Source organism: Agelaius phoeniceus, chromosome 13, assembly GCF_051311805.1.
Source record: "Agelaius phoeniceus isolate bAgePho1 chromosome 13, bAgePho1.hap1, whole genome shotgun sequence".
Lineage (NCBI taxonomy): Eukaryota > Metazoa > Chordata > Aves > Passeriformes > Icteridae > Agelaius > Agelaius phoeniceus.
This window is the reverse complement of record NC_135277.1, coordinates 19,898,203-19,913,716: the sequence shown is the minus strand read 5'-3', so window position 1 is coordinate 19,913,716 and position 15,514 is coordinate 19,898,203. Positions and strand designations below refer to the sequence as shown.

The window sequence follows — 15,514 nt, the reverse complement described above, 5'->3', positions numbered from 1 at the left end:
GCTAAATAGCTATTTTCTTCCTAATTATTTGCATAATGTGAGAGGATAATGTATGCAACTAAACTCATAAATTAATCCTGAAGATTTTTGCATGTGAGCTATTTCTGAGTAGAGTCATATTGAATTCAACCATAAAATCAACACCAGGTTATTCTATAAAATACAGCACAGCATGATAAACACAAAATTATTTTTACTGCCTATTAATCCACATATATTAGAAATGTCAAGCTTAGTGAGGCACTAGTGCTGTGGGTATGGTTTGAAGTGTAAGGATGATGGGGGCTGAAGAGCTAAAAGAGATTTTCTTGTGCCACTATTTCCTATCTAAGGGAAGATAAAATTCTCTCTACTGTGACCTGTGCGTTTTGTTCCAGATGCATCAAATCCTTCCTTCATCTTTTATTTAACAGGCTGATGCCCACCTCACCTGCCAGCAGAGCAGGGCCAGACTGGGATGTGAGTGCAGTGTCCATAAAATAGGATTACATCCTGATCAACCACAGCTCATCCAACACGCCCTTCCTCACTGACACAGGGCTGGGCCACAAACCCACCCAGGAGGCTCCTCTCTCTTCCGGGAGCCAGCCTTGCTTTCAGAGGAATTTTTCAGCCTATTACCATGTGACCCTCACTTATAATTGCAAAAATGGGTGAGCAGTGCTCAAGCCCTCGCTACACAGCCCTAAGGATCCTCCAGCTCCAGAGACACAGGGTATGGACAGCCACGAGAGCAGCTCCTCCCAGCTTCACTGCTTTTTAAAGCAATTTCTGCAATGCATGAGCTGAGTGATAAAGTTAAATGTGCAAAGACACTTCAAGCTCCACCAGCAACCCTGATATTTATAGTCAGCCCTTAGTAAGCACAAATGACTCTGACTCCAACATTGACGCCACCTCTTTATCAGCTTAAATATTTGAGGATACTCAGACTAGAGAGTTCCTATTAACTTAATACAAACCTCAAACAAATGTGCCTAAATTATCACCACCTGCTCATTGACAAGAGCCTAATTCCTCCTCCCCCACGTGTGAGACTTCAGACCTTTTAATGTCTGAACATTGACAATGTGACAGTTTTAAACTTACATCATAGAACACTGACACAGTGAATGTGCCAATTTTCAAGATAACTGCCAGGAAAACATAAACTGTTTGACATTTAATAAGCTTGTGTTTTCATAGAAATACAATGTGTTCTAGATGGTTTGTTTCCATGAAAACACATGGTTAGAAATGAAATGAAGAATAGTTTTCTCAGCACTAAGCACCAAAAAATTAAATTTAAAAAATCATCTGACAAAACTGCACTAAAAAAAAGTCATGTAGCTTAGGATTCGCATTTATATTAAATAACCAATGAAGTGTTAAATAGAACATCTCATGGAATTATTGTTACATCTTTTAAAATGAAGAACAAAGATATTTTTTTGAAATTCATTTTAAAGTACCAAGAGTGCTGCTCAAAGTAATGAGAACTAACACAAAGAGAGGGCAGTTTGGGAGAACTCTATTACCCCAACTTTACTGGCAAATAGTCTGATAAGATCCTGGTTTCTTTCCTTATCAAAATTAATACTTCTATAATAGAGTGAAAAACAACTAAATATAGTATGATGTACCACTGTGGGAATAAAGGAGAAGCTACAGCACTTGACAGTGAACAAAGTGGCTCTGAAGTGGCTCTTCTGGCTCTAAAGGTAAGGGCAGCTTTTCTACTGATTCCAAAAGATACAAAACTTTCCCATTTTTTAATCTCACTGCACCTGTCTTTGATCATGTCTTTAAAGGGAAAAGTTTTGTGAGGAAAATGAAGAGTGCAACAATTAAAGAAGTGAGGGTTTCTAGTAAAAAGAAAAGGTTGTTTTTATGAATATGATATGTTCAGAGCACAGTGTCAGATTTCAGTTGGTAGCTGCTGTTGCACAGAGAGATTCTTGGACTGGCCTAGAAATGCTCTTTTGAAAGAGGCTGAGAACTCATACTCTGATTTTATAATCTGGGCATGCTTATCTTGATGCATGCAAGTGGAGGTGTGATGTGTTCCAATCTCACTGGAATCCAACAGAAATGTCAGAGATTTAATGGATCAAATATGAAAACTGCCATCATTCAGCTCCTGTGGTCTTTCCTGCCAGCACAGTTTGACCCCCTGCTTGAGCTGAAGCTTCTGTTTCCCTTCCTACCTCCTGAACAGACCTTCTGGTTCACAAAATGAGCAAAACAAGTCTGATGTGGAGAGAAGCAGCATGGAGGCTCCTATGCCAGTGCCATGAAGTCATTTGGAACATGCAAGCCAAATCTGACACAACAGAAACAACTGGATTTACTGGACAGCCTATACCTACAACAGATATGCAGAGTCTTTTGTGCTTATGCAGAACATACAGTAAAAGATCCACCACACTGAAATGCTCAGCTTTGTGATCTCAGGATCTTGAGAAAAGGAAATAAGCAGTTAAGTGTAAACCTTCCCAGTGTGGGCTCACCAGAACACATCACCACTTGCTAGGCTGGACCACAAGTTCAACTGCTGATTTAATCTGGAGTGAGGAAAGCAGTTTATTTATACAGCAGGTGCTGGGCTCCCACCTGCAATGCTGTCATACAACCTCCCCTCCAACACCAGTGAAAAGCAGCAAATGAACCCACAATCAAGGAATTTCTTTTGTAAACTGGGGGTGCCAGGTATTAGTTTCACAAAGAATAATAATAACAACTTCCCAAATTACTTATGCTCAAGTTGAGGTTCTCTGTCTCTCTTTTAAAAGGTTCCCTGTTAGAACAGGGATTTTTTGGTGTCAACATTGCTGGCTTCTCAAAGACAAAATGTTCTGGAGAAATTTACATTACTGCTTCTAAAGACAGGATTTCGTGCTAAAATGTACTCTCAAAACAGCTGACAGTGAGGTGGTGAAGTCCTGTTGACAGGACGTGGAAATTTAAGGTTGAAGTACCTGAACTGCCTCATTTCTAGGTCAGCTCTTAAAGTCATGCCACCACCATCCCACATGAAGGACAACTCACCCTGCTCTGAGTGAACAAGGGCTTTTCCTACCTCCCTTCTGAAAACTGCAGGAGAGAATGATACCTTCAGTGAAATGTTTTTTGAAGTACCTAAAGCTCTGTTTAACAGGAAAATTATTTTCAGACAGCCTTTAGTACCCTAATATCCTCAAAGCAGCATGTGAAATTGTCTTTTTGAATGACCTCTTTACTTCCACCTTTACCTCAAGGACCATAACTCTGGACTAAGCCACCAATACAGGCAGAGAAAAGGAAAAAAGGGTCAGAGTGAAAGAAATGTGAAGACTTAAAACAGGAAACTTGCCTTATCTCTAGAAGTTGCCTTTACAGCCAGCAAGTATCACACCTCCATATCAGTTAGGTAACATAACAAAGATAATGAAACAGTTCTTCAGACAAACACTGGTGAGAAGGATGGTTATCAACTGATGGCTTTATCTAAGAGGAAATCACTAAATGCCTTTGGTCATGTAGTGGCTTTCTGAAACCAGAGGTTTCCCTACCTCTGTTGCACAGAGATTAAAGAAAGGCTTGTTTGAATTTCCAGAAAATTGCAAGTACACCACCACTCTTGTGAACTGACTTTTGAAGTTGGTGGTAAACACCTCAAAAAAAGGAAAAAAAAAAGGGAGAGGAAATTGCTTTGCTTCGAGGGCATGCCTAGTCTGTTGTAGAGCAAGTGACAGTGCTGCACCTCACAACTGATAGTTTGTGCTCACTTTAAACAAAAACTTCTCATACACACAGGGGAAGCTAAGACAGATAACAAAAATATCTCACAAGTCTTCATTTTTTCCAGCCAAATCATCATCCTCTTGGTCAAGGCTTCCTATATATTTCACTTCTTATGTTTTTTACAGTAACTCGTTGAAGGTTCAGTTCTAGTTCAATTTGAGAATCTAACCATTAATGGCAGTAAGGTTAAGAAAGGAAACTTCCCAAAGTCCCAGATGCAATCCTTTAAAACAGTAACTTCTATTTAGGTGAGATCCTTTCCTTTGATCAAGTGAACTGTGAATCCAAACCCAGACAATAAAGTGATTTAAGGCAAGGTGACTGCAGTGGGGTTAAAGACCAAGTCAAGGTTCTACTACTGTGTGTTTTAAAAGCAAGAGGTAAAGTAGCAATGGATATTTACACTCAATTCAAAGGTATTCACACTGGAGAATGCAATTTTGCTACTGACATAGTCTCTCTCTCTCCTCCCATATTTAGAAAAAAGGTTATTTCAATCCTGTGATGCTCATTTCAATGTGCACTAATCAGCACATCAGTATATGCCAAGGCATACATATTTTAACTATTCTTTTGTAGTGAATGTACAGCTAATTCAAAGTAAGTAATTTTGGCATTACAGAAAAATGGTGTCATTTTGTCTTATTGGGAATGCACAGTGTTTTTTCTCATGTTTTCACCTGAAACACAACTACTGAGACACAAGAAAACATTTAACTATTCCTCTATGCCAAACTAACACCAGGCACCATTTTTCCTGAGTGTTTCAGTGTAATGAAGAATTTTGCAGAAGGAATTTGTGTGTGGGCATGGTTTGGGTAAGCAGGACCATCTTCCCACCCCTTGTGCAAATTCCAAAAGCAGCTGACATTTAAGAACTCAAACTCACACCAAAGTACCTGTCACTATGGTTTGATCCATGTAAACCTCAAAGCTCACCTGTACTGCTACCTGTAACTCATATCTGGCAAGATTTCTGAAATGCTGCCTGCACAGTTCTCCCTCCCTGCTCTCCCGCCATCCCCAGCTAAGCAAAATACACAAATATACACATTTAGCAATATAGCTCAAAACTATTCAAGTGTTCTGAAAACAAAAGGAAAAAAGTTGAAACATTGAATTTTAAGTAGTCTGTATCCCAAATTCCCTCAGGATTCTATTTGATTTTGGGTTGATCCATTTCTGTGCCTTTTCAGTGTCAAGTTTCAGCTCTTTAGACCAACTCACATTGTCCTTTGAAACTTTTTGTCCTTGCTACTTCATCATGCTAGGAGATTTAAAGGGAGAAAAACCTGAGTAGCAAAACTATATTTAAATGAGGAGCTTTACAAATATCATCATCATTTGGTCATAATATTAAGAACAAGCTCCTCATTATGAGCTGAGGTGATTACCTGATCTACCATAAGGAGCTGCCTTAGTTACTGTCTGCATCAGACTGTGCTCCCAGCTGGGTCAACATTTAAATAATTCTAGGTTGATGTGCTTAGAGAAAGGCTGCAAAACTTCCAATATTTTCACAGTCCTTATTAAGCTTAGCTATCAACATACATTAAAGAGCCCTTTTCAGGTTCAATAGTTGTGTCAGGATGGCAAGTGCTCAAGTCTAGCAATGCACTGTCAAATAAATGAGTCTATTAGGAATGATGGAATCAGTCCCTGGTTTCAAAATTCAGATAATAAAATGTGCTTTTTTTGGTTCAGATACCAACCTTGGAGAAGTCCCTATGACTGTGCTTGCTTTAGAATCATTAGAATTCAGCCTTACTACAAAAAAAATGCAGCGCTGTGTTATAAACAATGTCATGAACTGAAATGTAAGCAGAAAACTCCACAGATTCTTCTCAAAGCATGAAAAAAGTAGCAGCAATAAATCTGTAGGAAAAAAATATCCACTTGGACTTTTGATGTTTGAACAAATGGTACACAGATCATGTTTTAATCCTCATTTTAATGCTAATTTAGTCCCAACACTTTGCTGTATTTGGTGGTAATCCATTCACAAAGATTCACCTTTCTATAAAGACTGGAGTGACTTCAAGGAACTGTTCAAATCAAACCAAATGAGTCTTGCACAAGTCTTGTTTAGAAAGTACAATTATTTCTTAGGGAGCTATTGCAAAGATGTAGTCAAAAGTATTTCCCTGTAAGCACAGTTAGACTGGCTAGACTTAGACTATTCAGAGCCAAAATATGCAACCCACATATTAAAGAAGAAAGTCATGAGCAGTAACACTTCCTATTTGCTTTCACATTGTTTGCATTGAAAAATACACAGAATGCAAAAGTAGATTTGGAGAAGTCTCATCTGTCAGTTTTCTAGTGCCCGAGACACTCAAAATCTGAAAAAAAATAATTAACTTAATGACTTTGCAAAGAACAACTCCTACTGCTCTCAGAGATGGATTAAATTCTTAGAATGGGAAGAATATCAGATATTTTTAAGCTTAGATTCAGCCCATAACACAGTTCTCTTCTATAACCAATAAACACACCAAAATTGTGGACAGCTGTTCTTATCAAACTGGAAACATTAACTTCATGGAACAGCTGCAAGAATTCTAAAGACAGGAGATTTTAAAAACAACAGAAAGCAGGCAATGCTAAGAGGGCTGATGAAAGCACATTTCAGCCAACAGGACTCACTGAGGCAGCTGCAATAGGGTTCAGAGCAGTCCCACACCTCCCCTGGTAAAGTGCATTGCACCACAGGAGGTGTTCCTGACTTCATTCACCATTTCCTACATCAGAGGAACAGCCTTAGGAATTAATAGACAGAAAAAAGAAGGGTACAAAACATGCAAGAGCAACTTCTATGAATTTTTAAAGCAAGACTTAGGTATAAGAGAACACTACAGACATTCCCAATGCATTTACTGCCTACATCCACAAACAGTTCAAATTTATTTTTGAGTCACGTCCACAATCTTTTAATACCCATCAACCACACTAACAGAATTTAGACCTCTAATGTGAGAAACTCCTTAATGCTCTCCTAACACTTCATCATTCCTTGAAACATGGGCCTTCAAATATTTTTTAAACATTAAAGAGAATGTCTCTGCCCACCTTGCCTGCTTCCACAGGAGAAACCAGAAAGAGAAATGAAGTGTGAGCAGAACAGGAATATATTGATTTGCAATTTAGAAGTATCTGATTCATAATCCAATAAATTTTCATACTGGATTATTAACATTTTGCAAATACTTATCAGTCTTCATTTGTTAGAATTACTTTTCAACTTATTTGCTGTTTTTCCCTTGTTCTGGTTTGCATACTACTTCATTATTAAAGGCACCAAAAACCCTATCTGAGGGTATTTACCAGAAAACTCAAAGTAAGCCCATAAATAATGGTTACAGCCAAAAGCCCCAAACAGACAGAAGCTGCTCCATATACTCAGAACAGAAGCAGAGAAGAGACCTGATATTATCTCCAAGTGCAGCTAATAGACAGAGTTCCCCCTGGGACTGCCAGGACAGTACATTTAATTGCTTGTTCTATCAGCCTTAGAGAAAATGAAATGTTCCTTCCAAGTGTGCCAAAGGCTTGGGGCCCAGGCACATGCCAAGCTTTTGGGCAGCTAAGAGAAGATTAGAGGCAACAGGTTTGTCTCAGCTCAGACCTGTTATTCTGTGAGGACACAAAACATACATTAATAAAATATTTTGATACTTGAGCCATCCCCATGGCTGTTTCCACATGGGTAAAAGGGCTGGTCTCTCTCACAAATGTTGGAATTTTTACAGAGAAAATATTTCACTGGTGCAGAACTGCCAGGAAGAACCAGATCATCCACAGATTTCACCTACAGCCACGTCATGGACATCACACACCACACCCATTGCTATCCTGCGTACTCTTTCTCCCAGAAAACAGCCAGAAACCCTTTCTAACTTGAAAAATATTCCCTCCTCTCCTCATTTTTTGACAATACCTTCATCTTTGGCCCTGTACTCAATAATTTGGCCACCCAAAAAGAAGGCAACATTCATTTTCTCTCAGGCAACAAGCAAGTCACTGACACAGTGTTTTGTGTGGCAACCAAACCAAACCTTCCACAGGGATGGCCTCAAAGGGGAATTAAAGGCACAAACTTGAGCTGCTCATGGTGAGGCTTGCTTTGGCTCACAACAGGGAAGTTTAAAAAAAAAAGAAGAAAAACAAAGTAAAAAGAGAAAAAGAAAGAAGCGTAGCCGTAGTTCAGTAAAAGTTTTGAACAAGAGAACAGCCCTAGATAGCTGTCTTCAGATTCTTCATCAGGGCAAACAGTGCTTCAAGGACAAGCAGGAAAGTAGCAGCTATTTGAGGCAACTTCATTATAAAATCATTTTTAATAAGCAATCTGAACAAAGAGAGGGAATGCTCTTGCAGAGAAGCCCCCAAGGGATCTTAAGGCTGCCCAGTAAAGTTATTAGGAGGTTACACACAGGGGACCAAACAGCTATTTTATTGGCCTCAGGGGACAGGGTTTAGTTTTCACCTGTTCTCTTTAGGCCTTGGTGCTAACAGCAGATCCTGTTAACCATCAGTTTTCTGAAGGCTCCTGTTTTGTGAGGGAAAAGTATCATTTACTTACTTTAGTCTGCACATGAAACATGTGAGGTGAAGTCAACAGTACAATGCACAGTAGATAAGTAATTATAAATCAGATCAGAAAAAAAATCACAATGGCTTTCCCTTTAATGCAATTAAACAAAGTAACTAGATTGTTGAGAAATGTTGAGAAATCTTTAGCAGTGTCAGTAAATACAATATGGAAAGTAAAATCAGAGAAGAAGAGCAATCTGCATTAAGCTGCAAACATTAATGTATGCTTGTAGAACTTTGGTGAAAAGTAGTTCTAGAAATGCTGGATATCTGAGAAGCTGAAGAGCTGTCTTCTGGCCCACATCTGCCTCTGCATTTTTAACAAGCAGTGTGCTCTTAGCAGCTGCTGAGAGTCCAAGAGAGGAAGGCCATGATGCAGGCAGGGATCTCTGCCCAGGACAGTGTCGAGTGCATGTCTTTGTCTCCAGGAAGGCCATGATGCAGGCAGGGATCTCTGCCCAGGACAGTGTCGAGTGCATGTCTTTGTCTCCATGGGCAGAACATTCCCTGGTTCTGGCTCCCTGTGCTGCAGCAGCACTGCAGGCAAGGCTCAGGGGCTGCTCAGGACAGTGCAGTGCTGCAGGCACCTGAGCTCTGTCACTGCCAGCTCCCAGCTCTGCTCACACACAGTGGCCAGTCAAGCTGACCTCCCTATGGTACAGTCAGGACTTCCCATCTCCAGTGTAAACCTGAAATGGGAATTTTCCCCCCTTAGTCCAGAGTTCCTGTGTATTGGCAAAGGACTCTGAGCCAAGATACACCCTGAGACCAACACCTACAGCCAGATGAGTGTAGGAACAGCCCCAGTGAGGAAAGGGCCTGGGATCTCAGCTAGCAGAAGGCACGGGTTTACTTCTACTACCCTTTGCCTACAAAGTTGCCAGTTCTTCATGCAAATGGTTTCATTTAGTGCTAAAAATCAAAACCACACAGTTTTCACTTAATTTTCCAGCAGGAGCTCATGTCATTAAAAGCAGCATCTAGCTTTGGAAACATTTCTTATCTGTCAGAAATTACTGAGAGGATAATTTCAGTTTAAGTAAGGAACTGTTCACCCAACATTAAGGAATTCATACAGAGATGCCTACTGACATAATTGTTTATGAAAATTACTCTAATTTAAATATCTGGATAAATCACAAGAAGAAACATGCTCTTTCTCTCCAAATGGTGATAATTCAGTCTAAATGAATGAAGCAGTTGTCACTTGTGGCCTCAGCTCAGATAAGCCATGCTCCACACTGGTGACAGTGAACTGTAGGTGCACTGGCCCTAGAAAGCTGAACCCAGCAAGCAGCCCCCAGTTCAAAGCAGCACCAGGTTAATCCAGGCCAGGTAAGAGCAGCCCTGCAAGTCCCACCTCTGCTCTGACGAGTGGGTGTCACTCAGAGCCAGGGATTCTGGTGCTTTTCTGCTGTGAAACAACATTCCAAAGGAGCTGTGGACAGAAAACTGTCAGGAAGGCTGTAAAATTGATGCATTTTCTACTGTTGTACCAATGCAAGGTAAGCAAAGGACTGGATGTGTCTGGCCATCAGTGCAGATGTGAACTCCAGCTAGGCAATCCAACTCCTTCAAAGCTTCTCACTGTGGCTCCTCACAACCCAAACAGTGAGAGGAAGAAGGTTCCATTACAGCCTGAATCAGTGCAACACTCACCTTCTGCATCTGCAGAAACCCCTTACTTTGAGAGGCAAGTTCAAACTCATTTAACAAAGTCAATGCCCAAGATAAAACAGGGATCTGAAGAAAAATAAGGTGATTGATTTGTGTGACAGCTCTGAGTCACAAGTGGTCTGGTAGAGGCCATGAAACTAATTACTTGAAGTGTGGCAAGACTTAGATTTAAAAAGCCAGAAACAAAATTCTCCACACTTCAGGACAGCCTAAAGCCCAGTGGGTCAGTGCTAAAAGCCAGGTCCTTTGCAGCCTTCTGTTTCCCAGAATTTCAGATTTTTATCATCACTGATACAATGATGCCTTTCTGAATTTGCAAAAAGGGTGAAGTTGTGCAAAGTTACAATTCACTTGCAGTACTTTTCTCTTCAGAACATGAGACATGGCAGGAAGAGGGCTGTTTTACAAATATTGCTGCCAATCAAATGATCAGAAAAGAATCTAAATGTCAGTCATGTCTTCCTCGAGTCAAAAAGAACTGAAGGACCAGAAGTCCCACTTTGTATGGAAGATGAGACAGCACTTGTCCTCTACCATCTGACAGACTACAGCTTATCTAAAGTGATGGTTAACCTGACAAATAGCCATGTGAGCTCAAGAGAATTATTCTACAAACAGACAGAAGGCATGTATCTTTTTCTTCAAAAGCCTGTTTAATCTTAAACTTGAACTGAGCAGAGAAGGGCATTTTGGGGTGGATAACATTTATCCCCTTAGTGCTCCTTGGAAGACTATTGCACTCCCTGTTTAAAAGTGTCAGATTTTGAACCAATTAAACTGTAATAAAGAGAAAATGTGGAGAAGCACCAATGAAGTAGAATACTTGGAGAAATGCCTCAAAAAGGATAAAAATCTCTCAGGTTTTATTTAGATAGTTATATTATGAAAGACCTGCATTTCTTTAGCACTACTATATTGCATGTGTACAAATATTAAGCTCTTGTTGGATTCAGAACTACCTGAGCACCTGCCATCAGCACAGGAGTTCAGTTTCAGCTGACTGGACACCTTTGTCACAGACTAATGTCAAGAAGGGGATAAAATGTACCCAGACCCTCAAACAATAAACCCAGGAAAAATTAAGTACTGGAGACAGATCCCCACCAATTTCAAAATCTGCACAGCTCAAACAGCTGTGAGGGTGAAGTCTGAAAAGGATTAATTGGATGTTTGAAATGCATCATGTATCAAACTTTCTGGCATTATGTTAAAAACAATTTTTTTTCTCTACTAATTTCTTTCCTCTTTTCCACTAATTTTCTCCACTCCATTTCTTTCTCCCTAATTAAATCACAGGTCATTAGAAATAAGTGGTAGTTTACAGTCAGTCAATAGCCTCATATACCACACGTTGTAAAATTGGATTAAGGCAATTTCGTCCATATTTCTAAAAATCAGAGCAGGCAAGCTATATACACTACACAAAGTGTTTGCAAGAATGTTTCTTGAAATTTCTTTGCAGAAATCTTAACTCTAGGTAACTTCATTTGGATAAATTATTTATTCTTATACAAAGTGATAGGCAAATTCTCGAGCATATCTTGGTGCACAAACTCTTTCTCTGTCATTTGTAGTTGTTAACAACTCAGACTCTGTAATGCTTCTATTTGGGTGTTTATATTTTTTTTCTAGCTCATTCCAAAACTGTAAATTTTATTAGCTTTTTCTATTCAATTAAAAACCCTAATTCTAGTCAACAAGGGAAAAAAAAAACCTTATTGTGCGTGGTGCTGAAACGCCAAAGATGCACAATTTACATCCATTCCTACTCTATGAGAATTTGTCATAATAGGAATGAATCCTAAAAGAACTTCAACCAAAACAGAATGAAACCTCATACATATTTGCTAGCAAACGTAGCTTACATTTTCATCATGCCAATTACAGCCTATTGCTCCTTCTATTTTAATCCTTTCTTAATGGGCAAGCTTATCTTCCCATTATTCAGGCAACTTTTCTGTTCATGCTTCAGCAATTGCATGACAACTGATTAACAAATCGGGGAACTACTCTTTGACAGCTCTCTTGGAAAAGCACAGAGTTCTCAACATGAAAGACACTGGGACCCTAATTTCTGTTTGAACTAGATGAAAGGCCTTGGATGGTGAGCACTACTAATCATCTCTCACAGTTGAGAAACACATCTTTTTTTCATCACAGGCCTGAAACTGCTTCAGCTGAGATCCAGGGTGACAACACTGCACCAGTTTGGGGTGGCTGAGGAGCTGTTTCCTGTGCTCTCCAGCTCTGTGCTCACTGCTTCATCTTCCTTACAAAATTCCCAAAGCTGGAGCCGTGGCTCTGGGGGTCAGCTCGTGGCACTGCTGTACAAAAGCCAGGGGTTTTGGCTGATTCCCAGGGGCTGTTACAAACCAACACTCACCTGCACACAAGAGAGCCCAGCACTGAGCTGGCACAAACACCCAGCACCTCCAGAGAGGGGTGGCCCCAAGCCAGGGCCACAAATCAGACCCCGTGGGCAAGGCTGGGCACTGCCTGGCCTGGAGATACATGGAGCACTTCAGTGTCCTGTGCTGTCAGTGCCAGTCAGCAGGAGCTCCAATATTCCCAAAAACACCAGGGTGAAATTCTGCCCTCAGCTGCCTGCCTGGAGCTCTCATTAAGTTCAACAAAACCATTGTGCAGCCAAAGAGGGTCTGGCCCTCAGAATGCTTTAAGCAGCAAGCCCACCTAGGCAAAGGAGGACCATCATGCTCTAAAAGTTTGAGACATTTAAAATTTGTTTCAAAACTCACATGAATCAGCTTCTCATTTGAAATTCTCAAATCTGCTTTTTAACTCTACACAGTGAGACTTCATCATCTCAAGTCAGATTTTTCACTCCAGGAGTATTATAAAACCAGGAATGAATAAGAATGAAAGCCATGTAAGACACTTTGTGACATCCTAGAAAGCTGTGGTGAAAATACTTCAAAATACATAAAATGCATATATATTTGTAAATTTTGAGCAGCCTAGCACCTGTTTTGTAAGAAGGCTTTCATGAGAGTAACAGCCTCAGCTTTAGCCTACTCCTGTTTCATATCCTGGGCAAGCACAATTCTTGCACTACCAAATAGCCAAACCTCCACAGACAGTATCTGAAGAATCTCAACATACTCCTTCAGCTACAAATCCCAGCTTTTTCTCAGAACTGTGCTTCGAGCTCCCTGCAGGATAGATAAGAGTTGATCCCCAGAAATGATGTCTTTGAAGAGGATTTGGAATAAATGTATATGTAAGTAAATGCACACATCAACAGCCATTTCCAAGGTCACCACTTATGGGGGCTGCTTGCTTATATGGTTGAGAGCAAAACAAGAACCTCCAGTTGTTCATCAAGTCCCTTAAGCACAGGCAGAGAATGAGTTCTCTCACAGATTAGTGCATAGGGAGGGACAGAAGATGTACAATTAAATTATTTTGGTTTGAATCATACTGCATATGTAACAGACATAAAAATAACCATTCTCCTCACCTGCATTTTCTGGATATGTTAATTATCAGCCAGCTGTAAGGTAGATATAGTACAGTAAGGAATTCTGCCTTTCCTCACAACTTTCTTTTTCTGCCCTCTGACTTTACAGACACGTGAGTACCACATATACAGACACACATTGTACATCCAACAACACTTTGGGAGAGGACTGAAACCCCTAAGGCAGAAAAAACACCAGAATTTTTAAAATGGAGCTTTCTCAGGCCAGACTAACACCAATTAGTCTGAGCACCACAGCATGGCCTAACAGAAATTCCATTTGTGAGAGAAGGGCAAATCAAAAGGTATTACTTACATGTATGAGTCTTCTTTGTTACAGAAATACCTGTAGGGAAGAAACGACACCAGTGTTAGCAAAGCAACCACTGAGTAAATGCTTTTGACATATAATTCATCATTAATCTATTTTATCAGACACACAGCAGCCACTCTAAAGGAGGAATGAAAATTGCCATGATTTGTACGTTCAAGGTGGAAGGATCTCCCCTCTGTGTGAAGATTTTAGTGGTATATTCTCTCCTTACACCTCCCCAGTAAATGTTTCAACATGCATTGCTTCAACTTGCTTGCTGCAATGCCTATCTCCCCACTGCTGGTTTCAAACTGGAGCTGACACAAAAAGAAGATACCAGTAATGCTATGGAAGCCCCCTTTATTTTCCATGGCCAGAAATGTTCCCCACTCCTGTTGCCCAGTGCCCATTAAAGTGCCCAGGGATTGGAGCAGCACAAGTCATTTGCTGTGTTATGAAGTTCAAGCAGTTCCTTGAATGCAAGCTGCAGCTTATGCTCATTAAAACCAAACAAACAGCTCTCTCAATATGACTATTGCTTGTCAGAATTCCAAGCCAGATGCAAATATCTCCAAGCCGTTAAAGATAGACTTTCTGAAGTAATAAAGATGTTTTCATGCTAGACAGGCATGTGGCAGCAATCACCAAGGATGGTCCAGTGCCAGTGAAATTTGAGAGGCATTTCAAAGAAAGCAACAGAGTGAACAGAATGAGGCAAAATTCGTAATACCAAATAAAGATAAAATTAACTCTGTTAAATGTCATTGGAATTCATGCTTGAATACAAACAATATTTTCTCCACTTTAGTAGATAACTGGTGACATACTCAGACCATCAGTATTTAAGCTTCACTCTCCTTGGGGGTAATTTTATGAGATGATGAGAAAGAGGTTACTGGAAGCAGTAAAAGTATTTGAAACATTTCATTGTGATTGAGGCTTGTAATGAAATTTTGGAATTGGGATTGTCTGCCTTAATATTCATGAAATCTCCTTTGCTACCCTCCAACTCCTTCAACGATCTCTTCCAAAACAAATTCCTATGGAAAGAAATAGACTTTTATTCCAGGCTTCTTGGTTGTGGAGCATCTAAGAGAGGCAGCAATTACAATAACTCAGAAAAATGAAGACACCTTATTTCCAAACACAGAGCTGACTTCCAAAGCAAACAGCTTTCAGATTATTCATGTTTTTGATAGACACATAAAACCCTAGTGCCAATCCCAAATATTGAGCTATCAAGTTTGACATAACTGTCATGAGGACTTTTTTTTAAAATCACACTTATGCTGCTGTTGGCATTTTGGTTTTTAACTACCAAGCTCTACAAGTGGGAGCACTGGGACCTTTGCTTTCCCTGAAAAGTTAAGAGGCTTCAGGCTTTGGGAAGTGAAGTTCTGAGTAGCTCCTTTGGGCAGTTTTGCAAATATACAATTTACAGAAAGCAATTTACAGAAATCAGAATAGTAGAACTTGACTATATATGTGTGTTAATGTAAATTGAAAGGCCCTGGCCAAACCTGCACATGCCTCACAAAGGAATCATATTTGTTACAGCCACAAACTGTAGAGCCAAGGTAAGCAATAAAACCAAAACAAAACCAAACCCCAACATAACAAAAATAAACCCCTTTAGATATAACTATCTACTACAGGGGGCAAAGTCATCCTTTAAATTGATAATTTGTAAGAGC

At 40.0% G+C, this 15,514-nt stretch overlaps 1 protein-coding gene across 2 annotated transcripts in view; it reads right to left on the bottom strand.

The window, feature by feature from the left end:
* Window positions 1-15,514, bottom strand: part of RORA (RAR related orphan receptor A) — a 359,059-nt gene that overhangs the window by 101,101 nt on the left and 242,444 nt on the right. For both annotated transcript variants that reach the window (XM_054642212.2, XM_077185318.1), the window contains exon 2: window positions 13,824-13,853. In XM_054642212.2, the coding sequence (XP_054498187.1) occupies window positions 13,824-13,853 (30 nt within the window). The remainder of the gene's footprint in view (window positions 1-13,823; window positions 13,854-15,514) is intronic.